Raw genomic sequence first — 25,489 nt, 5'->3', positions numbered from 1 at the left:
CAATAGCTGTATAGACTGTAGCATCATCGGGAAATCTATGTATGAGCATGTCATTTATTTCATGAACAAAATCATTTTTTGTTGTCAAAATAATACGGGAAGTTATAAAAGATGGATTAGAATAGAATGTACGGAAATCAGGATAAGTTACATTAAACAAAAGATTCAAAGATTCTATTTCATGTGTAAAGGGAATGACAAAATTTTTGGGAATTTCAATTTTGTTGCAGTTGTTAGTTTTTTCTTGTCCATTTCCAATCTCATTAAATATGCACAAAATGCTGGATCTTTTTTTGCACGCATGTTTTCAGATAAGCACAATTTTTCCAGATGATTCCAAATATGGGAGTATAATAAACTTTGACCAATAAAGTCTTCTCTTTTCCCATTATGAACAACAGGAAGTGTTTGTCTAAAGTCTCCCCCAAATACTACAACTTTTCCACCAAAAATTGTTTTTGTATTCATAAGATCTTGTAAAAGTGTATCAAGAGCTTCAATGGTGTTTTTTCTTGCCATTGAGACTTCATTCCAAACAATCAACTTTGAATTTTGAATTAGAGTTGCTAATGAACTTTGTTTACTAATGTTGCAAGTGAAATTTTCATCGATGTCAATAGGAATTTTGAAACGTGAATGAGCTGTTCGTCCTCCTGGAAGTATTGAAGCTGCGACACCAGAACTTGCAGTTGCTAAAGCTATGCATCCTTTTGTTCTGATAGCAGCCAATAAAGCTCGATAAAGGAAAGTTTTTCCTGTTCCACCAGGACCATCAATGAAAAAAGCTCCTGATTTATTGGAATATACTCTTTCAAGAATTATGTCATATGCCTTTTTTTGTTGAAGATTTAATTTGCTTTGTAGATGTATATCTTTTTCAGAGACTATTATATTTCTTTCTATATTTCTTTGGCCTCATTAGTTGTTTTAGAAAAGCTAACATTTCCAAATATATCTTTGAATTCATTTATGTTATGCCCCATTGAAAGTAGAACTTCATTGATATGATTTAAAACTAACTGGTGGATATCTTTTTTGGTAATAGTTGAAATGATTTTAAAATCTTTTGACATAGAATCTTCATATTTTTTCCAAAGATCTTGTGGGTTACCAGGATTACAATAAACTAATAATGTTGCAAATAATCTTCTTAAACTATAAGGCATTTGATAGCTTACAGCTTCAGACATACATTCAATTAAGTTGTTATCACAATGTAATAAGCCTTTTTTTTCTGCAGCTTCTCGAAATGTACTATAGCATTTTCCGTCGATTGTACGTAGAACTTCGTACGATTGTGGTCCTCTTATGTTCATTAGAAGAAACCTAAGATAATATCTTTCTCCTTCGGTTGGATGACATGTGACAATACGTCCAATAGTAAGGCGTTGTTTTCGACGTGACCACATTTTGTATGATGATGACCATACAAAGCGTTGGGGAAACTCTTTATACAGTAAATTCAAATTTATAGCATCGTTATTCATTTTGTTCATAAGAAAAAATTCTGTTAACATGGTTTTTTTAATCATTGGATTGTTTATTATTTGATCGATAGTTTGGTTATTTTTGAAAGAAACAAATTGTTGTCCATCAAGATGCAATTGCAGTTGGCAAACACTTGGAGTCATTTCACTTATTGAAAAAGCAAATAAACGCCACGCAGCTTCTGGAGGAGAAACCCATCTAGCAGATTGATATTCTTTGATTTCATCTATTTCTACATTAGTATCATTATTATGTACAAAGAATGCAATTTTGTCATGTCCTTTGCAAATATATTTGTAATGTATTTGATAACCTTAATGTCAGAACATATTTCAACATTAATATGACAACCGAATTTCTTTAGTAAAAATGGATTGTATGGGACAGTCCAAGAATTATCAATGTTGTGTCCTTTAACTTTGATTGGTGTGATCATTTTTCGTCTTTTGTAAAGAAGATATGAATTCTTTCCTTTGGTTGTTTGTTCGGTAAGTTGTTTTGGATATTTGAACTTACATTTTCCTTCTTTTTGCATGCAAGAATTTGAAGGATTTAAATACCCACAAGGACCATGGATCATGTGCTTGGTCACAAGCTTGTATAGATCATGATCAATATGAGGATCAGGTAATTCAGCGCATACAATTTTATCATATGATTGTGGTGTTAGCAATTTATATCCATCCATAAGTATAATGAGAAAATGGGCATGTGGAAGACCTCTTTTTTGAAACTCAACTGTATACATAAAAGCTGCAATCTTTCCAAATATCCTGTTTTTTTGAATATCTGTTTTAAGTTCTTCTACTTTTTCTCGGAATACTCTACTAACTAAATCAGGTCTGTTTTGAACTTCTTCCATTGGCTGTAAATGCTGTTGGATTTCAGGCCAACAAGGATTACAAGTCATTGTCAAAAATATGTCTGGTTTTCCAAAATGTTGTACCAAAGCAATGGCATCCATATATCTCTGACGCATATCTCTTGGGCCTCCTATGAAACTACCAGGAAGGAATTTTTGTCTGCCAATAATGGAAGAATCTCTTTCTCCTTGCCTTAATAAATCAATAATTCCTTGAAAGGCTTCAACTCTAAATAGATCCTGATTAAATGAAATAAAATCTAATCTTTGTGTTTCAAGTTTGATATATTGGTCAACTATGTATTGTTGAAATACCCTTCCAGAATGTAAAGTTTCATTTGGTTCTTCATCTCTTATTTGAATTTTATAACAATAATATTCACGACAAGAAACAGTCTCTCTTTTTCGCAATCCTTTTGATAAAACTGTAGATTCAATGTGAAGGAGTGTATCAATAGAAGTCATGTTTTTTAAACTTGGTAGTTGCTCAAATTTAGAAGAAATTTGGTTTTTGGAATAAGTATATGTGCTGTTGAATTTTTTAATACCACAATGCCAACCATTTTGACCATAAGAAAACAATAATGGATATTGTAATGGGTCATAACATCTGTAATAGTAATTGACCAATTGGGTTTTGTTACTATGAGTGTAAATTCGAATATGTGGTGTAGGAATCTTATCATTTAATTGATCTTCAATCCAAATTGCTCCAACTTCAAATGCAGTTGGTAAGTTATATGTTCTTTGGTCTAAATTGGAACTTGAGTTTAGAGCAATGTAAAATTCAGACAAATTTGGAAGAACTGTTAACGATCTAAGAAAAGTAGAATAAGGATTAAGTTTGAGCATATCCATGAGTTTTGTAACAATCAGCTCATTAAGATTATCTGCTAATGTCATTCGATTTGTTAGCTCATTTTCATTATCATAGAAATATAATTGTAAATTTTTTGGTTTTCCTGTTGAGGGTATCAAATCATCAATGAAGTGATACATTTGTCCTTGGACCTTAAATGTATAGATGCCACGATTTCTCCTTGTTAATTCTCTATCATAGCGCACTCCAAGTGAAGTGAAGGCAAACATATTATTGTATGCTCTACTATAAGTGCGAAAATGTTGAGATTCTTTGGAGTCACCCAAGAACAAATTTTGCAACTGAGTAGGCATCCTATGAGAAATTAGTCTAATTGATCCATTATCACAACAGAAACCAGGTGATTCATATTGAAATCTTTTTGCTAGACAAAATTTGCAATTTGGAACTTGCTTTAAAACCAAGTAGTCTTTTGGCAGTAAATTATCATTTTGTAGATTGACTTCTAACTTATTCCTACCTGTGCAAGGTAAGAAACAACTGTTTGTTATCTATAAAGTGAAAGAAGATATTGTTTGTAATGATTTTGGTAAAAAGAAGCAAACCTTTATTTGCAGTATGTGTTGAAGGTAATTTGCTTGCAACATGACATGTAGCTGATGTTGATCCTAGTATGAGGAATACAAATATTTAGAGATAGGTAGGTAATTCTGAAAAATGAACATAGGGAAAATAGTTGAAGTAATATTTCTGAACTGACCTAGTTCGAAGTTAGATAAGCAACTGACCGTATGTTTTGCTATAGTTGAAGCAGCTGCAAGGTTTGTAGTTAGTTAAAGCGTGTAACTATAGCTTTACATATTTGCAAGACAGATTTAACAGAAGGAAGAAAAGAATATGCCTAGCTAATATTGTTGAGGAGAGAATGAAGAAATGGTACCTGTAAGAGTAGCAGTACTATTTGACTGATGAAGGAGTTTTTGTCTTTTTGATTCAGCCCTTTTTTCTCTTAGCTGGGATAGAAGTAATTGTTTTCTCTCCGGTGACATTTGTGCATATCTAGTACGTCGGGACAAATTTCTAGCAGAATTTTGTTCTTGGGTAGGCACATTATCTCGATTTTCTGCTATTCCTGATTCAAGTAATTTATGATTTCATTACAGCATATGTTGTCTTTGAAAATATAAGATTGTACTTCAGAACAAATGGAAAAGAAGTTATCTAATAGAAGATGTTTTGACAATTTGAAGCTATGCATATAAACAACTTTATGTTGGTGCGGACGATGAAGCTATTGTTATTATTGTGTTGGACAGTTTTGATCATTGAAAGAATGGTAAGGAAAAGCATAACGTTGTTAGGTTGTCTCTAACCATCAGTAAAGGAAGATAATTATTGGAAATATTATGCGGAAGAAAGAAGATTATATATTCGAAAATTATCTGTAGAATAAAGAATATTGTCATAATGATTCACTATTAGTAGTAAAATAGACTGAAGATAGCATATGGGAAATAAAGTAGACATATTGTATGCATTTGCAGCACCCAACTTTGATGCATACGTGTAAACTGAGTGCGGTTTGGAAATGCGGATAATCTTTGGTTGTTGCTACTGTCAAAGTTGCATCTATTGCAGCAAATGGAAGTATTTACAGATAGCTACGTAATTATGAAATTTGAATATAGGTCAAATAGGTGGGGTAATATCTGTGAACTAACCAAGTTTGAAGGTAGATAAGCTACTAACTATATGTTCTGTTGTAGCTGAAGTAGATGGTCCATTTGTAGGTTTGGAAGTTGCAACTACAAAAGGAGACAAATAAATGTATTAAGAATAGGTCATTGCAAGCGTGTAACTTTAGCTATAGATATTTAGAAGGTAATTTTGATAGAAGGAAGATAAGAATCTGCGTAGCTAACCTTGTTGAGGAGCTAATGAAGAAGCGGTAATTGTAAGAGCAGTAGTACAATTTGATTGGTGAAGGTTTCTTTGTCTTTTTAATTCAGCCCTTTTTGCTCTTAGCTGGGATAAAAATAACTGCTTTCTCTCCGGTGACATTTCTGCATATCTAGTACGTCGACGGCAATTTTTGTCAGAAGTTGGTTGTTAGCCAGACACATTATCTCTATTTTGTTCCATTCCTGTTTGAAGTAATTGATGATATGTTAAAAAAATTTAAACTGTAATGTAATGTAGGAAAAATACATAGAAAGGACAATAAAAAACCCAAGTGCCAGCATGCTTAATATGGAGTAACGACAAACATCATATAAGCATTTGAATATTTTGATGGAAGTATGTATACAAAACCTCTGTTGTTCATTTAATGAGTAGTTGTTCGTAGAATGAATACATGATATATTGTGTTTGGAGACATACCAGTGTAATTTAGAATGAAGGAAAGAAAAGTTATTTAATAGAAGAGGTTTTGACAGTTTGAATTGCGTTTGGTAGTTGAAGAGGCATATGAACAACTTTATGTTGCTGCGAAGGATGAATGTATTGGGATTATTGGGGTAGATAGTTTTGATATTTGGAAGAATGGGAAGGGAAAACATAAGTTCGGTAGGTTCTCTCGCAGGATGACTAAAGCAACATAATTATTGCAAATATTTAAGCATGTTTACATTTGGCAAAATAGAGCTAAATAGTTTATCAGATGAGTTAAGTTTAAGGAAAAGTAATATTGCATACTTTAGGGAATTGCAGAAAACATATTTGCTATGTAATTATACATACATAGCACAATGATGGCAATACAAAATAAAAGCTAAAGGGGTTTTTTCCCTAAGTAAAAACACTATGTACCAAAAAATTCAGTGTAGAATTAACAATATTGTGGTTATGATTTACTATTACCACTAAAATAGACTGAAGAGAGCATATGGTGAAGAAGTGAAACATTTTGGATGCATTTGCAAATGAGTGGTTAGTATTTGAAAGCAGCAAACTTTTATTCATATGTGTAAAGTGAGTGGAGGGAAAAATATGGATAATGTTTAGGTGTTGATACTGTAAAAGTTCCATTTTATCGCCATTTGGACGAAATAAAATCTGAATAAGAGGAGTTGCTAAAAGATTGGACGTGCTTTGCAGGTTGAAAGGTTGTTATAATATGACTTTGAGGTACAGGAATATAAAGAGGTTTCATGAGTCGTGGTTTCATGAGGGAGTAGAAGCAAGTATTAAGATTATGAATTTGGGGCAATAATTTTGACCAGCAATTCCATAAAATGTACAGTGAACATGTGGCTGTAAATGAAAGCCATGGGTAAAGCAATTTATAGACTGAGAATGTTGAAGCATTGTTTGTCATAGCTAGTTAAAAGTAACGGGAAATAGGAGAGGGCGAAAAATATACAGCTCATAGTAGTGGCGAAGGCATCTCCTGTGAATTGTTAGGATGGGACTTTGTAACCAAACCTATATTAATTGTAAGAAGAAAGGGAAGATGATATTTTGAAGAGAAAATGGTCCAATAAAGCGTACTTAAGTCCTTTTTGGGAAACTTAAATGTAGGGCATAAGAATGCAGTAAAGGTAACCTAAATAATAGGCACCTAACCAAACTGTTAGTAGTAAATGTTGCGCAATTTGGTTTGTAGAGCCTTCACCTATTATCTTTGGTTTGTTGTCAATAAGATTGACTGCTAAAATATTGAGACACTACTGAGTGGACAGATCTTCTTGACGGAACCCTTGTGTCACGACCCGATTTATCAAGTCATGATGGCACCTACTATAACCCACCAGCAGGTAAGCCAACCCGTAACTCGGAAAAACAAGTAATGGATCTGAGGGTAAAAATTAAACAAGAGTAGGCAAATAACAATATAAACAGGCGGAAGCAACCCAAAACATATATACAAATAAAGATCCCTCCCAGAACCTGGAAGTCACCAGTACAGAGCTACTACAAAATGAGTACAAGTCCCAAAACTGGACAACAGAGACTGGACTGTCTCGAAAGGAAAAAGACAAGTCTATATATACAGATGGAGACTAAAATAGTACAAAACACCGTGTGCTCACCCTCATCTCCGGATAAGTCTACTCCAAGCTCGATCAACGCTGGCTACTAGTGCTCGCACCTGCATCACAAAATAGATGCAGAGCGTAGCATGAGTACCAAAACAACAGGTACCCAGTAGGCATCATAGGCCGACTGAGCAAGATAAGCAAAAGTGAACTGAAATGCAAATAAAGGGTCACATCAAGTGCAAAGAGTAGTAAATGGGGGTATGTACACGAGCGTACAGGCAACAAAGACAAGTAATCTAACTAACTCCGCCGGGCTCCCATAAACCCGACGGGTACGCTCGTGCACAATAAAAGAAACCACCTGCACGGACCCCCATAAGCCCGGCAGATGGACCGGCAGTTGAAGTAAAATAATGGAGCTAGAAGGTCTATCACAATATTACCAATTTCCGGACTTTTAACTGAACCATTCCCAATCATATTCCAAGATCTCATTACGTCCCGGACTTTAACCGGAATCTCTCCAACCTCCAAAACCTCAACCTACAGATGAGAGTAATCAAGACTAAACTGAAGCTTTAGTGAGGAATTGGGAATACACCACGTGCAAGCTGGACCACGGACTCGAACCGGGTACTATAGCTAATGAGTCAACCTATATGGGCTGGACCACGGACTCGAACCGGGTGCTGTAGCCAAAGGTCGGGCACGGGTGGGCTGGACCACGGACTCGAACCGGGTACTGTAGCCAAAATCAGATCACAGGTAAGCTGGACCACGGACTCGAACCGGGTACTGTAGCTAAGCCTGGACATAAATGAGCTGGACCACGGACTCTAACCGGGTACTGTAGCTGAAACCAGATCACAGGTAAGCTGGACCACGGACTCGAACCGGGTACTGTAGCTAAGCCTGGACATAAATGAGCTGGACCACGGACTCTAACCGGGTACTGTAGCTGAAACCAGATCACAGGTAAGCTGGACCACGGACTCGAACCGGGTACTGTAGCTAAGCCTGGACATAAATGAGCTGGACCACGGACTCTAACCGGGTACTGTAGCTGAAACCAGATCACAGGTAAGCTGGACCACGGACTCGAACCGGGTACTGTAGCTAAGCCTGGACATAAATGAGCTGGACCACGGACTCTAACCGGGTACTGTAGCTGAAACCAGATCACAGGTAAGCTGGACCACGGACTCGAACCGGGTACTGTAGCTAAGCCTGGACATAAATGAGCTGGACCACGGACTCTAACCGGGTACTGTAGCTGAAACCAGATCACAGGTCAGCTGGACCACGGACTCGAACCGGGTACTGTAGCTAAGCCTGGAAAAAGTAAGCTGGACCACGGACTCTAACCGGGTACTGTAGCTAAGAATCAATATCCAACCATCCGTCGCGGGAAATATCACCAAACCGATTACCATAAATAATCCTTTTAGTCCGACCCTCATATACCCCAAATCGCCGAGGAAGTATCCAATAATGAGTAAGCTAGACCACGGACTTTAACCGGGTATTTGTAGCCGATATAAAAGCAGGGCATTATGGATACAAGGTCATAAGCTGAGTTACCGACTATCAGACTCAAGTCTGCTATATCAGTCTACAAGGAGCTAACCGTCCGAAACGACGTCGGAAAAAGTTCTACTGCCCAACGACATCCGAAATCTCGCAAGTCTATGGCAACACTAGTCTAAGCCTAGACTAAGGCCAAACATACTTCAAATCAATATTATCATATACACCACCAGATATGGCTATTCAATAATATCAAGAGACATGCTGTCATAATCCAACACTTTCCCGAAATAAGGTCTAAGGCAGGAATTATAGAAATTTAGCATGCTCGACACCCGAACCCCTCCATACTCAAGCAAATCAATAAACAATTGCCTAAACATGCTCAATCTCACGAGAGAAAACCATAGCCTACCTGAAAGCCGATCACGCGTGCTCCAACTCACGGTACCGGATCTTTTCCTCTCCGAACGGTCTCCAAATGCTTCCCCACTAACAAAAGGTTAATCACCTCGTCATTACGAATATATTGACACTAAAATTATATTTTTCGGAGACGGACCCAAAATCGGGTCTAAAACGGGATTGTGGGGCCCACACTTAGAATCTCAAAATCGAATCCGTGGAAACGTCCCAACTACCTTACTAAACTAATATCCCAAAATTTTAGCACAAACAGATGCCCACAACACCGCAAATCAGCCACAATAATTAAAAAGGACAGCCCTTTCATCATCAATTTCCGGAAAAACGAGACCCTTTCAACCCAAACAGATTATACCACGACGATCCTTGCGAAAAACTCTACAAGTTAGCCACAAGAATGACTCAAAACGGACTTACGATGATCAAGATCTCACATTTCAAAAATTCAACAACAAAACATCCGAAAATCACACTGGCAGTGGCTAAAAATTGATTTCTTACCTCAACGAAGCCTCCCCTCGCGTTTTCGAGATCACCGCTAGATTCCCCTCGAAATTCTCTTGAAGTTTGCCTTTTGAATCACTTAATTTGGATTAAAAATGAAGGAGCAATCTCAATTTGAAGTTGAACAAAAATTTGGACGAAATTCGTTCTTAAAAATCTGGAAATTTCCACCTCTGCCACGTGTCGTCACGTGGCTCTGCCACGTCACCGCCGCGTCAAAATTTTACAACCCTCCAAACTTAAATTTCGATGTTTCGGACTCGTTCGGAGTCGGAAAAATACAAACCTTATATGGAATCTGATTGGAAATGATATTTCGGACTCAATGGTGAAGGCGGAATTTCCATTTGGAGCTCGCTTCGACGAAAAGTGGGTCCCACACCCAGTATCATTTGAGCCAGATTCCACAATTGCTATCTAAAGTCTCGGGAAGTGAACAAAGGGTCGTTCTAGACCAAAATCGATCTTCCGAAGCTAACCTAGCTGTCAGAATTTTCATCTGAGCACGTCTTCCAAGAAGGTTGACCAAAGTCAACTTTTCAAGTTATAAAAATCTCCAAAACAGGAGAACGGGCCTAAAACCCAAACGAACGACCAGGCGACCGAACAGTCAGTGCCAGCAAGTCATAAATGACTTGGGGTCGCTACAGGAACGCTCTAAACGATGAAATGAATTCTTTAATTTAAAAATGACCTGGAGGGTCATTACAATATCCACTACTAAAAGAACTTTCGTCCGCGAAAGTAAGAGTCAAGAAGTACCTGAATGCTCAAATAAGTCGGGGAACTGTGCCCGCATCTCATGCTCGATCTCCCAGGTAGCCTCCTCAACTGGACGATGTCTCCAACGGACCTTAACAACAGGAATGGCTCTCGAGCGCAATCTCCTCACATCTCTGGATAGAATGGCAACTGGCTCCTCTACGAATGTCAAACGATCATCCAACTCGACTGCATCATACTGGAGCACATGGGACTCATCAGGAACATACCGCCGCAACATCGAAACATGAAACACTGGGTGGATGGCTGAAAATACTGGAGGTAGGGCCAACTCATAAGCAACCTCTCCAACTGTCCGGAGTATCTCAAATGGCCCAATGTACCTGGGGCTAAGCTTGCCCCGCCTCCCAAACCTCATCACGCCCTTCATGGGCGACACACGGAGGAATACCCGATCACCAACAGAGAATCTCAAAGGTCGACGCCTCTGATCCGCATAACTCTGGTGCCTACTCTGAGCCGTCCTGAGCCTATCCTGAATCACCCTCACCTGATCCAGGGCCTCCTGAAGCAAATCTGTACCACGCGGCCTAGGCTCTGTAGACTCAAACCAACCCACTGGAGAGCGACAACGCCTACCATATAAGGCCTCAAACGGGGCCATCTGAATACTAGAGTGGTAGCTGTTATTGTACGCAAACTCCGCCAAAGGCAAGAACTGGTCCCACTGACCTCCAAAATCCATAACACAAGCCCGCAACATATCCTCAAGGACCTGAATAGTACGCTCTGACTGACCATCCGTCTGTGGGTGAAATGCTGTGCTAAGGTGGACACGGGTTCCCAACTCTTCCTGAAAAGCCCTCCAAAAGCTGGAAGTGAACTGTGAACCTCGGTCTGAAATGATAGCAACAGGCACACCATGAAGACGAACTACCTCCCGAATATAGATACGAGCTAACCTCTCAGCACTGAAGGTAGTATGAACAGGAAGGAAGTGTGCTGACTTGGTCAATCGATCCACGATGACCCAAATGCTGTCAACACCTCTAGAAGTCCGAGGCAACCCCACAACGAAGTCCATAGTGATACGCTCCCACTTCCACTCCGGAATGGGTAATCTCTGAAACACACCACCAGGCCTCAAATGCTCGGCCTTTACCTGCTGGCAACACAAGCAACGGGAAACAAAGTCAGCAATATCTCTCCTCATGCCACTCCACCAGTAATGCTGCCTCAAATCGCGATACATCTTCGCTGTGCCTGGATGGATAGAGTATCTAGACTCATGGGCCTCAGAAAGTATCAACTGTATCAAATCTCCAACTCTCGGAACACAGATGCGGCCGGCAAATTTCAACACTCCATCAGGATCTAAGGTAGCCTGACCACCATCACCCGCTAACACTCGATCTCTAAGGGCCACCAAAGTATCATCCTCAAACTGGCAACCACGGATCCTATCAAGCAAAGAAGACTGAACTCCCATAAAGGCCAAGACGCATCTAGAATCTGAGATATCCAACCGAACCATGCTATTAGCTAAGGACTGAATGTCCAAAGCTAAGGGTCTCTCCTCAACAGATAAGAAGGCTAGACTACCCATACTCACTGCCTTCCGGCTCAAGGCGTCCGCTACCACATTCGCCTTGCCCGGATGATAGAGAATAGAGAGGTCGTAGTCCTTTAGGAGCTCAATCCAACGACGCTGCCTCGAATTAAGGTCCCTCTGACTCATGATGTACTGAAGACTCCTGTGATCGGTATAGATCTCACATCGAACTCCATACAAGTAGTGCCTCCAAATCTTAAGTGCGAAAACTACCGCCGCCAACTCTAAGTCATGGGTGGGGTAGTTGCGCTCATGAATCTTAAGCTGCCTCGACGCATAAGCAATAACCCGGCCCTGCTGCATCAATACACAACCCAAACCAACGCCGGATGCGTCACAATATACCGTGAAGCCCTCGCCCTCAACTGGAAGAGTCAATATAGGAGCGGTGGTCAATAACTCCTTGAGCCTCAAAAAGCTCGCCTCACACTCCTCTGACCAAACAAAAGGAACATCAACACGAGTCAATCGAGTCAACGGGGCTGCAATAGTAGAAAAGCCCTCAACAAAGCGTCTGTAATAGCCTGCTAGTCCGACGAAGCTCCGAATCTCAGTAACTGAAGTGGGCCTGTGCCAATCACGAATAGCCTCAATCTTCGCCGGATCAACCCTAATACCCTCCTTGGACACCACGTGCCCCAAGAAGGCTACAGACTCAAGCCAAAACTCGCACTTTGAGAACTTGGCATAAAGCCGCTGATCTCTCAAAGTCTGGAGCACTATCCTCAAATGCTGCTCATGCTCACTCCGGCTCCGCGAGTATACTAGTATGTCATCAATGAAGACTATGACGAAGGAATCAAGATAAGGCCTGAACACACGCGTCATCAAGTCCATAAAGGCAGCAGGGGCATTAGTCAACCCAAACGACATCACCAAGAACTCATAATGGCCATAACGAGTCCTAAATGCGGTCTTAGGGATGTCCGCTGCCCTAATCCTCAACTGGTGGTAACCGGACCTCAAATCAATCTTAGAGAACACTGAAGCTCCCTGTAGCTGGTCAAATAGGTCATCGATCCTAGGCAGAGGATATCGATTCTTCACTGTCACCTTGTTCAGCTGCCTGTAGTCAATACACAATCGCATAGTACCGTCCTTCTTCTTCACGAAGAGGACTGGGGCACCCCAAGGCGATACACTAGGCCTAATGAATCCCTTACCCAAGAGATCCTGAAGCTGAACACTGAGCTCCTTGAGCTCTGCAGGAGCCATCCGATATGGCGGAATAGAAATAGGGCGAGTACCTGGCTCAAGCTCAATCGGAAAGTCAACATCACGCTCTGGGGGTAGGCCAGGTAGATCAGTAGGAAACACATCTATGAAGTCACGAACAACAGGAACTGACTCAACCGGAGGAACCTCCTTACTCACATCACGTACATAGGCCAAATATGATAAGCATCCGCTAGCCACTAGCCTCCTAGCACGAATAAAAGAAATAACCCCAACTGGTGTGCTACCACGAGATCCCTGCCACACCACCGGAGGAATACCGGGAATGGCTAAGGTAACGGTCTTAGAAAAGCAATCTAAAACAGCGCGATAAGGGGATAACCAATCCATGCCCAGAATCACATCAAAATCAACCATGTCAAGCAATATAAGGTCAGCCCGGGTGTCACACCCCTGGATAGTAACTAAGCAAGATCGAAATACCTGATCCACTACTAAAGACTCACCCACGGGGGTCGACACACGCAACGGCGCTACCAGAGGCTCAGACATCAAACTCAATCGAGAGGCATAGTAGACAGAAACATACGAAAAAGTAGAGCCTGGATCAAATAAAGCCAAGGCGGGCTGCTGGCATAATAACACTGTACCTGTGATCACATCGTCCGAGGTCTCAGCATCTGCTCTAGCTGGAGCTGCATAAAAGTGGGCCTGGACTCCCCTACCCTGTGCATCGACTCTGCCCCCTAATCTGCCTCCTCGGGGACCACCCCGTATACCCTGGTGACCACCCCTACGGTCCTGTCCCTGGCCTCTGCCTCTAGCTGGAGGTGCTGGCGCATGCCTAGCTGCCTGTGGAGCGGGTAAGGCTAACCTGCGATGGGGACACTCGCGGGCCCAATGATCTAACCCCCCACATTCATAACACCCCTGGAACTGTCGACTGAGAGCTGGAGGTCGGCTACCCCGGCCAGAAGAACCCATCTGTGAACTATCTCGGCCCCGACTAGGACCGGCACTAAAACCAATATGGCGGTGCTGATCACCCTCTGATGCCTGGAGAGCAGCCTGGAAGGGGCTACTAGACTGACCCGACTGAAACCTCTGCTGGGATCTATCATAAGACCCTCGGGGTCTGAAACGGCGCCTATCATAGCTATCCTCCTGTCTAGGTCTCTTGCCGCTGCCCCCTTGGGCCTCGCGACGGAGCTGCTCGATAGTGCGGGCATGGTCCACTACATCTAGAAATGAGCGGCCCGCTGAGACTAAAGACTGAGTCTCAATCCGCAACTGTAGTCTCAAACCCCGAACAAAACAACGAACCCTCTCCTCCTCAGTAGGTAATATCATGGCGGCATGCCTGGAGAGCTCGTGGAATCGGGCCTCATACTCTGATACTGTCATGGAGCCCTGCTCTAACCGAGCAAACTGATCTCTGAGCTGATCTCTGATGCTCCTGGGAATAAATCGGGCCAAGAAGGCCTCTGAAAACTCAGTCCATGTGACCGGTGGAGACCCAGCTGGCCTGGTCTCTAAGTATGTACGCCACCACTGCCTGGCGGGACCGTCTAACTGGTAAGCGGTGAAGTCTGCCCCTCTCGACTCCACTAAACCCAAAGTCTGTAGCCGCTCGCGGCAAGTAACTAGAAACTCGTGGGCATCCTCCCCCACTGCCCCAGAAAACCTCGGCGGTGATAGTCTAAGGAACACACCGAGCATCTTCTGCTCCCGTAGTGGCATGACGCTCTCCAAATCGTCAGGCTGGACAATCGGTGCCGCTGGTGTAGGCTGGCCCTGCGGTACTGGAACAACTGGAGCTGGGGCCTGCTGCATACCCCCAATGGCAGCTAGTATCTGTACGAGCATCGCCTGTATATCTGGAGCTGCCACAGGCTCGGGCGGTGGCTGGGCTGATCCCGGACCCATCGGCTGCTGCGGTGCTGGAGCTGCTGGTGGCTCTATCACCGGCTCTGGAGTTTGCTCTCGGTCCTGGGCTGGTGCTGTAGCTCTGGCACGACCTCGAGGTCGGCCTCTACCCCTAGCTGGGGCCCTACCACGCGTGCGAGCCATCCCTATAAAAGAGTGGTACAAGTAAAATTTTCAGAAATCGATAAGACACACAATGCACGACAGTGATACAAAAGCAGCACGTTCCTAAAGACATCCTGTAGCCTCCCGAAGATAAGTAACGGACGTCTCCGTACCGATCTGCAGGACTCTACTAGACGTTAGCTCTGTACAAGTGAGACCGACGAACCTGGGGCTCTGATACCAATTTGTCACGACCCGATTTATCAAGTCATGATGGCACCTACTATAACCCACCAGTAGGTAAGCCAACCCGTAACCCGGAACAACAAGTAATGGGTCTGAGGGTAGAAATCAAACAAGAGTAGGCAAATAACAATATAAACAGGCGGACGCAAACCAAAAACTTATATACAAATAAAGATCCCTCCCAGAACCTGGAAGTCACTAGTACAGAGCTACTACAAAATGAGTACAAGTCCCAAAACTGGACAACAGAGACTGGACTGTCTCGAAGGGAAGAAGACAAGTCTATATATACAGATGGAGACCGAAATAGTACAGAACGCCGTGTGCTCACCCCCGTCTCCAGATAAGTCTACTCCAAGCTCGATCAACGCTGGCTACTAGTGCTCGGACCTGCATCACAAAATAGATGCAGAGCGTAGCATGAGTACCAAAACAACAGGTACCCAGTAGGCATCATCGGCCGACTGAGCAAGATAAGCAAAAGTAAACTGAAATGCAAATAAAGGGTCACATCAAGTGCAAAGAGTAGTAAATGGGGGGTATGTACACGAGCGTACAGGCAACAAAGACAAGCAATCTAACTAACTCCGCCGGGCTCCCATAAACCCGACGGGTACGCTCGTGCACAATAAAAGAAACCACCTGCACGGACCCCCATAAGCCCGGCAGATGGACTGACAGTTGAAGTAAAATAATGGAGCTAGAAGGTCTATCACAATATTACCAATTTCCGGACTTGTAACTGAACCATTCCCAATCATATTCCAAGATCTCATTACGTCCCGGACTTTAACCGGAATCTCTCCAACCTCCAAAACCTCAACCTGCAGATGAGAGTAATCAAGACTAAACTGAAGCTTTAGTGAGGAATTGGGAATACACCACGTGCAAGCTGGACCACGGACTCGAACCGGGTACTATAGCTAATGAGTCAACCTATATGGGCTGGACCACGGACTCGAACCGGGTGCTGTAGCCAAAGGTCGGGCACGGGTGGGCTGGACCACGGACTCGAACCGGGTGCTGTAGCCAAAATCAGATCACAGGTAAGCTGGACCACGGACTCGAACCGGGTACTGTAGCTAAGCCTGGACATAAATGAGCTGGACCACGGACTCTAACCGGGTACTGTAGCTGAAACCAGATCACAGGTAAGCTGGACCACGGACTCGAACCGGGTACTGTAGCTAAGCCTGGACATAAATGAGCTGGACCACGGACTCTAACCGGGTACTGTAGCTGAAACCAGATCACAGGTAAGCTGGACCACGGACTCGAACCGGGTACTGTAGCTAAGCCTGGACATAAATGAGCTGGACCACGGACTCTAACCGGGTACTGTAGCTGAAACCAGATCACAGGTAAGCTGGACCACGGACTCGAACCGGGTACTGTAGCTAAGCCTGGACATAAATGAGCTGGACCACGGACTCTAACCGGGTACTGTAGCTGAAACCAGATCACAGGTAAGCTGGACCACGGACTCGAACCGGGTACTGTAGCTAAGCCTGGACATAAATGAGCTGGACCACGGACTCTAACCGGGTACTGTAGCTGAAACCAGATCACAGGTAAGCTGGACCACGGACTCGAACCGGGTACTGTAGCTAAGCCTGGAAAAAGTAAGCTGGACCACGGACTCTAACCGGGTACTGTAGCTAAGAATCAATATCCAACCATCCGTCGCGGGAAATATCACCAAACCGATTACCATAAATAATCCTTTTAGTCCGACCCTCATATACCCCAAATCGCCGAGGAAGTATCCAATAATGAGTAAGCTAGACCACGGACTTTAACCGGGTATTTGTAGCCGATATAAAAGCAGGGCATTATGGATACAAGGTCATAAGCTGAGTTACCGACTATCAGACTCAAGTCTGCTATATCAGTCTACAAGGAGCTAACCGTCCGAAACGACGTCGGAAAAAGTTCTACTGCCCAACGACATCCGAAATCTCGCAAGTCTATGGCAACACTAGTCTAAGCCTAGACTAAGGCCAAACATACTTCAAATCAATATTATCATATACACCACCAGATATGGCTATTCAATAATATCAAGAGACATGCTGTCATAATCCAACACTTTCCCGAAATAAGGTCTAAGGCAGGAATTATAGAAATTTAGCATGCTCGACACCCGAACCCCTCCATACTCAAGCAAATCAATAAACAATTGCCTAAACATGCTCAATCTCACGAGAGAAAACCATAGCCTACCTGAAAGCCGATCACGCGTGCTCCAACTCACGGTACCGGATCTTTTCCTCTCCGAACGGTCTCCAAATGCTTCCCCACTAACAAAAGGTTAATCACCTCGTCATTACGAATATATTGACACTAAAATTATATTTTTCGGAGACGGACCCAAAATCGGGTCTAAAACGGGATTGTGGGGCCCACACTTAGAATCTCAAAATCGAATCCGTGGAAACGTCCCAACTACCTTACTAAACTAATATCCCAAAATTTTAGCACAAACAGATGCCCACAACACCGCAAATCAGCCACAATAATTAAAAAGGACAGCCCTTTCATCATCAATTTCCGGAAAAACGAGACCCTTTCAACCCAAACAGATTATACCACGACGATCCTTGCGAAAAACTCTACAAGTTAGCCACAAGAATGACTCAAAACGGACTTACGATGATCAAGATCTCACATTTCAAAAATTCAACAACAAAACATCCGAAAATCACACTGGCAGTGGCTAAAAATTGATTTCTTACCTCAACGAAGCCTCCCCTCGCGTTTTCGAGATCACCGCTAGATTCCCCTCGAAATTCTCTTGAAGTTTGCCTTTTGAATCACTTAATTTGGATTAAAAATGAAGGAGCAATCTCAATTTGAAGTTGAACAAAAATTTGGACGAAATTCGTTCTTAAAAATCTGGAAATTTCCACCTCTGCCACGTGTCGTCACGTGGCTCTGCCACGTCACCGCCGCGTCAAAATTTTACAACCCTCCAAACTTAAATTTCGATGTTTCGGACTCGTTCGGAGTCGGAAAAATACAAACCTTATATGGAATCTGATTGGAAATGATATTTCGGACTCAATGGTGAAGGCGGAATTTCCATTTGGAGCTCGCTTCGACGAAAAGTGGGTCCCACACCCAGTATAGTTTTGAGCCAGATTCCACAACTGCCATCTAAAGCCTCGGGAAGTGAACAAAGGGTTGTTCTATACCAAAATCGATATTCCGAAGCTAACCTAGCTGTGAGAATTTTCATCTGAGTTCGTCTTCCAAGAAGGTTGACCAAAGTCAACTTTTCAAGTTATAAAATCTCCAAAACAGGGAAACGGGCCTAAAACCCAAACGAACGACCAGGCGACCGAATGGTCAGTGCCAACAAGTCATAAATGACTTGGGGTCGCTATAGGAATGCTCTAAACGAGGGAAAGAATGCTTTGATTTTAAAATGACCTGGAAGGTCATTACACCTTGTGTAGTTGAAGTGTGTATGTTTCTGTCAGACATCCAGTGAAACGAACATATGAACACAAGAGTAAATGATTTAAGCAGAAACATAGGTGGGATCAAATGGCATACATGTGAAAGAAATTTTTTCAGGAAAAGAAAAGAATAGAGAAGAGAGTGGGGTTGCGTTGTAAGAACATACCTTTTCATTTGCTGAGTGATATGGGACAGGATATTTAGGTTCTGGAAAAAGGGGAAAAAAAGGTGTTAGCAGTTTTCATGTATATGATAAAACATGTTAAATGCGTATAATGTAAAAACCATACATTTGAGATATAGGAATGTAGCATGTGGAAAAATGAGAATGTCAATGAAAAGAATTGACACAGAATACTGTAAGGTGCGTTGTAAGAAGCAATTGGAAGGGAAGAAGCCAAGTAGGTCAACATAAGAATGTAATTATGTTTAAATGGCATGAAGTGTATATTACATTCGTCCTAGGTGAGCGTGAGTAAATGAGTTTTCTATCTCCGCAATGAATGTTTAGCATAGACAATATTTTGACTCTAAATAATGTTTTCAAACTAATAAAAGAAGTTATGAGGATTTTCAGACATGAACGGTTGACACATAAAATAGACAAACTGTGTAACAAGTATGATTAAAGTCATCAAAACACTTTGGGCAACAGAGAGAATAGATGTTTAAGTTTTTCAGGAAATGTGGGCCAAAGGACCATAAAAATGAAGTAACTGTGGCAGTTTATGTGGCTTCTTTGACATGGTATTGTGTTGGATAGTAATGTGATATAAGAAGTTGAACGCATCATATTATTCAGAATTTTTGAAGGAGTATATGGCATTTTTCAGCATTTATGTCATAACCATTTTAGACGGAAGGTAGAGCTTAAGTTGAGGTGTGAATTAGTCATGTGATAAAAGGAAGTTCAGATTTGTATTCAGTTGTGTGTTAGGCGAAGCTGCAGTGCTAAGTTTAGATATTTGAGTCATATTCTCTGTATAGAAAGTAATGTTTGTGGGTTTATTTGGACCTATTTGTAAAGAGGAATGTGAAGAGAGCCGAAGAAGAAAGCTAATAAGTTTAGCTAGTGCAATGTTGTATCTATACTGAACAGAAATACGTATATGGGAATACCGAAGCTTCAAAATGAGGTGATGCAGAATTTATTATTCCATCTTATTGGAAGTAAGAGACATAAGTATTCTGTAGCTACAGGAAGAGTAGAATTTTGCTTGGAAACTTGTTGTGAAGCAGGTTGACGTGATAGTAGACTATTGATACAGGTAAAAGGAAGTGAAAGTGTAGGGCTAGAGAAAGCTATACTGGTCTGCGTGGTCTGGTTGGTTCAAATGTGTTTTAGTTTTAGGGAAATGCATGACGGAGAGTTGGAAAAATATTGTAAGAAAGCGTATAACACATTTATACCTTGGATGAGAAATGAATATAGCGGTACACAATATTGGGAGTATGCAATTTAGCGTGTATGTAGGCACAATGGTGTAATCTAGGTAATGCAACGAAGCAACAGTAGAAGGCAAATAATATTGTAAGAAAGTCTGTAATGAAATTTGCAGTTTCCCTATTCATAATGGCTAACCTCTAGATTGAACTGCTTATAAGAATTCTGTAGCGAGACCAATGGATGCAAAGGATATGATAGTGTTAATGTTTTGGTAAGGCAATTGGCCGAGCTCATTAAGGCAACAGAGTGATATTGACAGTAAGGTAAACAGGAAGATAAACATTGTGGTAGCATAGGCAAATGTAACTTTTATCGTAGGTGTAAATCATGAGAGATGTTATGCTATTAGCTATAAGGAATTGGTACATTCATTGATAAAATGAGTTGTTCAAATGTAAGTTGGAAAACATTCTTACCTGAACTGCGGTTGTTTCATGTGGGTTTTTGGGAGATGTGAACAATCAGAAACTGCAGATTTATTAATTTCCTGTAAACAAACCAAACAGCCAATAAAGGAAGAGGTGTCATAGTAGTTTGTGCACAATTTCAATAGGTTTATTAGATAAGAGCATAAAGAATTGCGTGGAATGAAACGGAGAAGGCAGGAATGACTGAAATATTGGGAGGAAAGGTGACATTACGTAGAGCGAGGACAAACAGAGGTCCTAAACTTGCTGTATTCATTTGCAGAGGAGGGCCAAAAAAGTGGGCACTCAAGTTATAAGGAATTATCCAATTAAAGAGTGTCTTCCTTTTAAGTGTGTGTTTTTATTTGGAGATGCATATATATACACATGAGTATTTGAGTACTATAAGTGTTTAAGGTACAAATTTGTTTATGGAAGCAGTGGAAATGAAGTTACATCAATAGAGTTGAAGTGATTCAGCTTTCAGGGGAAAGACTTTGTGTCATACTACTAAATGCGGGAGTCTGTTGTATAGGAATGTTATCATTTGAAGGCTTCATTTTCTATTGAGGTTACAATTGGGTTTTACGGTTTTGTAACTATCCTGTATTATCGGCTAATGGCAGAATGAAATTTTCCTAGGTTGGTTAAGCGTACAGTGGAAAATGCAGCGAAAATCCAAATTTGGGCAGCATTCTGTATAATAATGCCATTCCCAAATGGAATTGAACAAAGAGGCATGAATATAAGCCATTATATTTTGGGTCCTATATGGTAGAATAAGCAAAATCCATAAAACGTAAAAGTGAACAGATTGCTGCCAATGTTTGGTTATAAGCTGCTCTGGTGTTCACAACTTATGTAGAAGTGATACCAAAGATGAAGAGTTTGAGCAAACAGTTTATTTGGCTGTTGAATTCCTTGGTCTACCGCATTGTTAACCGCGAAGCAGGTCTAAAAAGCGGAAGTAAAACTACTGCAAACAACAAAGTAAGGGAAACTATTACCAAAGAAAGCTCCCTAACTGCACCTTTTTTTTTTGGTGTTTAGGTTTTTCGCTCTTACATAAGCATAATCTGTAAAGGGATTATATATTGTTAGGATATTTGATTGTCAAAAAACGAATGTGAAGGTAATGAGAGAAAGTAACAATAAGCTTAGAAGCAACTATTTGTCTAGAATGGTAGGCCTAGCAATTAATGAGTTTGAAGAGTGATTAGCCATTTGTAGTATCCTGGAAAGCAGAAAGCAGGGTGAGCTTTAAAGGAAAATTAAAACAGGTGAATGCGAAGTGATGCGTAAAGAGCGGGAAGTAAAACAGTAAGAGAACAACTAAATTAGCCGTAGAAATAAAGTAATATAAATTAGTCGTAGTCCCATTAGGAGAGACTTTCCTATTAGATTGAGTACTACAGATGGCTCAGCTAACAATTCTGACTGTATTTCGAAATTTCTAGTTACAAGCGAAGTAAAAAATGAGAGAACAGGTGGTGGCTGTAGGAAATTGTATAGATCATGGGAGAAGACATATAAGATACCTGTGATGACGGGGGGGATGTCTGTGAATCTGGTGGATTGGGTAGCGTGTATAAACGGTTTGCGTCAGCAGTTCAAGCAATCGGTCTAAGGTGCTGAGAATGAAGAGGCTGATGTAAAGCCTGCAGGCTGTTGGGTATGAGTGGTATTTTGATGTTTGATTAACGGGCATTCTCCTGTGAAATAGATTTAGTATTTAAGACTATTGAATAGCAAGGAAGTAAACAGGGAATAAGTCACAACTACATATGGAACAACTGAAACGAATCATTAATTATAGTAGACGAAATATTTGTAGCAGGTAATAACTTTTAATAGGCATTCACAATTTCGACTATCGTAAAAAAAGGAGAAATGGAAAAAGCTGAAACGATAATTAAAATAGCTGAAGGAAAAGTAAGGAGCAAACACCGGTAACTAAATCAATAAGAGAGGTACTAAAGTAGGAGTACAAATAAAGTGTGAAAAATTCAGCGTAGTAACCATTAGGACAAACTGTCCTACTGCAGTCAAGAGGACAAATGGGTGCGATAAGAATTATGACTGTATTTGAAATGGTTTTGTTATAGCTGAAGAAAAATGTGCGAGAATAGCTGTTGGGTGCATCAAATCGTATAGTTCATGGGGGTGTGGAAAAAGGTACCTGTGACCATGTCAGGGATGTCTGTCAGTCTGGTGGAGTGGCTAACCTGTATATATGGTTTGGGCCAGCATTTGAACCAATCCTTGTAATGTGGTGATAATGAAGAGGCTGGTGCAAACCCAGCACGCTGTCGTGTACCACTGGTATTTGTATGGTTCAGTTGCAGGCAATCTGCTGGCAAATAAAGTGAATATTTACAAATATTGAATGTAAGCAAATTCAATATGAAATAAGTTAGAACGACATATGGGACAAATTAAAAGAGTGAGTAATTATATTAGAGGTAATCTTTTGTTGCCTTTTGATAATGAATTTGTTTGGACAAGTATTGAGGGAAAAGAAAGCAAACATATATAAAAGCTCTAAATACGGAACATATGGGGATACAACATATGTGACAAATGAGAATACGGGTAAGCAGGAAAATTGAGGTGGTATTCTTCCTATAATGTGAACGAACCAACAGAAATATTTCCTCCAAACAGTGTAACGTATTCATCAAATGAGTCCTGAATTAGACCCAACTTTTCAACTCTATTATTGGATTGGAAAAGTTAGTTTAACAATGTAGAGCAGGTAATACATTCCCATCGTCTTAAGCACAGTGAATATTAAGACACAGTAAGTACCAAAGATGTAAGAATTTCATGTTCTATAATAGAATGTTGCAACTAACAATGTATGTACTTGTACGAAATATTTGTGAAACAGTATATTTTGACATGCGTCTCTGTGTCGACTTTTTATCGATAAATATGCATGAGAAATTTACGAAGATAAATGTAGGGTAATTAACAGAGACTTTAACAATTATCAGCAGCGTGAACTACATATTGACAAATGTAATGTAAATTTGTTATCGGGAAGCAGGGGCTGTGGAGGTTACATGTTGAAGATAGTGCAATAGAGAAATACATGCAATTATTGAGCACAAGTTTGCAGGAGATACATAGATAGAGTATAATATGGCGTAATATGGTACAGAGAAGAGAAATTAGGAATGGAAGAAAGAGCAAAACAGCAAACGAATTAGGAATGGGAGAAAGAGCAAATGATGGAGCAAACATGTAAATTTGACCTAAAGCATGAAGTAATACCTGCGCAAGTCGTCGGAAAGAAACGGGAATCTTGAGGAAAGCTTAAGCGAGAGATTCTAACTGTATAGAAAAAAAGAAAACAGTAAGCAGCAGATGGATTGGCCATTGAAGAGGTAAGAAGTAGAAGGAACAGTTAACAGAATAGAGCGAGCTTACCTCGGAGGACAGAAAGCTAAAGCATAAACAAGTAGCTGCGCAACGCGTCGGAAACAAGCAGAGATCTTCAGCAAAGCTTGAGAAAGAGATTTAAAGTGCGTAGAGAAAGAAGGAAAACTAAGGAGCACATGGATTCACCATTGAAGAGGTGATCCAAAGCAGAAGGAAGACTTGAGAGAATGTTGCGACTTTAGGAAGGAGGCGAGAAATTAGGGTTAGAATTTTGGCAGATATAGCAAGAGAGTTCTAGACAAAGCGTGTTTTTTTTTTATGTACAATTAGTACTATCATTAGTACAATGCAAAGATGCAATGTTGGTCCTTTGTAAAATGTACAATTAGTAGAGCCTTTAGTACAATCAAATAATGCAGTGTTGGTCCTTTTGAAGTTTCATTTCTACATAAGGAAAATGAAGTATGATGATGATATATAGTAAGTAAAAAAGAAATAAAAAAATAGATAGAAGTAGAATAGAAAATAGAATATAATAGAAAGAAATAGAAAGTAGAAATAGAAAATATTATATAAAAGAAAGAATTATTAATAGAAAGAAATAGAAAGTAGAAAATATTATATAAAAGAAAGAATTATTAATAGAAAGAAATAGAAAGTAGAAATAGAAAATATTATATAAAAGAAAGAAATATTAATTAGCCCCACGTGGCAATTTTTGATTGGTTTGGTAGTAGTTGAGGGACCACCACTTCTATAGTATGATTTTTGATTGGTTTGGTAGTAGTTGAGGAACCACCACTTCTATAGTATGAAAAGAAAGAAATATTAATAGAAAGAAATAGAAAGTAGAAATAGAAAATATTATATAAAAGAAAGAAATATTAATTAGCCCCACGTGGCAATTTTTGATTGGTTTGGTAGTAGTTGAGGAACCACCACTTCTATAGTATGAAGTAGTTGAGGAACCACCACTTCTATAGTATGATATAGTATGAAGAATGATGATGATGAAGTATGATGATGATATATAGTAAGTAAAAACAAAAAAAAAATAGATAGAAGTAGAATAGAAAATAGAATATAATAGAAAGAAATAGAAAGTAGAAATAGAAAATATTATATAAAAGAAAGAAATAATAATAGAAAGAAATAGAAAGTAGAAATAGAAAATATTATATAAAAGAAAGAAATATTAATTAGTCCCACGTGGCAATTTTTGATTGGTTTGATAGTAGTTGAGGAACCACCACTTCTAAAGTATGATGATATATGTGTGTGTGTCTGTTAACCTCTAGCCAACAAACAATCAAAATTTTCCCAAAATATTATGAATGCAATGATTACAAAAGTCATCAAATTCACGACATTATTTTTCCTAGCAAAAATCC

The 25,489-nt window shown here is 40.5% G+C and overlaps 1 protein-coding gene across 1 annotated transcript; it reads right to left on the bottom strand.

Annotated features, from left to right (window-relative positions):
- Positions 1 to 10,385: 10,385 nt before the first annotated feature.
- LOC125842754 (uncharacterized) lies at positions 10,386 to 11,257 on the bottom strand (the record flags this gene model as incomplete). The annotated part of the gene is made up of 2 exons (XM_049522073.1): positions 11,171 to 11,257; positions 10,386 to 10,847 (listed from the first exon to the last, which is right to left on the bottom strand). Coding segments are annotated over exons 1-2 (549 nt in total), but the record flags the coding sequence as incomplete, so codon positions are not given.
- Positions 11,258 to 25,489: the final 14,232 nt, after the last annotated feature.

This window comes from Solanum stenotomum, chromosome 10 (genome assembly GCF_019186545.1).
Source record: "Solanum stenotomum isolate F172 chromosome 10, ASM1918654v1, whole genome shotgun sequence".
Lineage (NCBI taxonomy): Eukaryota > Viridiplantae > Streptophyta > Magnoliopsida > Solanales > Solanaceae > Solanum > Solanum stenotomum.
Note: the sequence above shows the minus strand (reverse complement) of the source record. Positions and strands in the feature narration are given on the sequence as shown.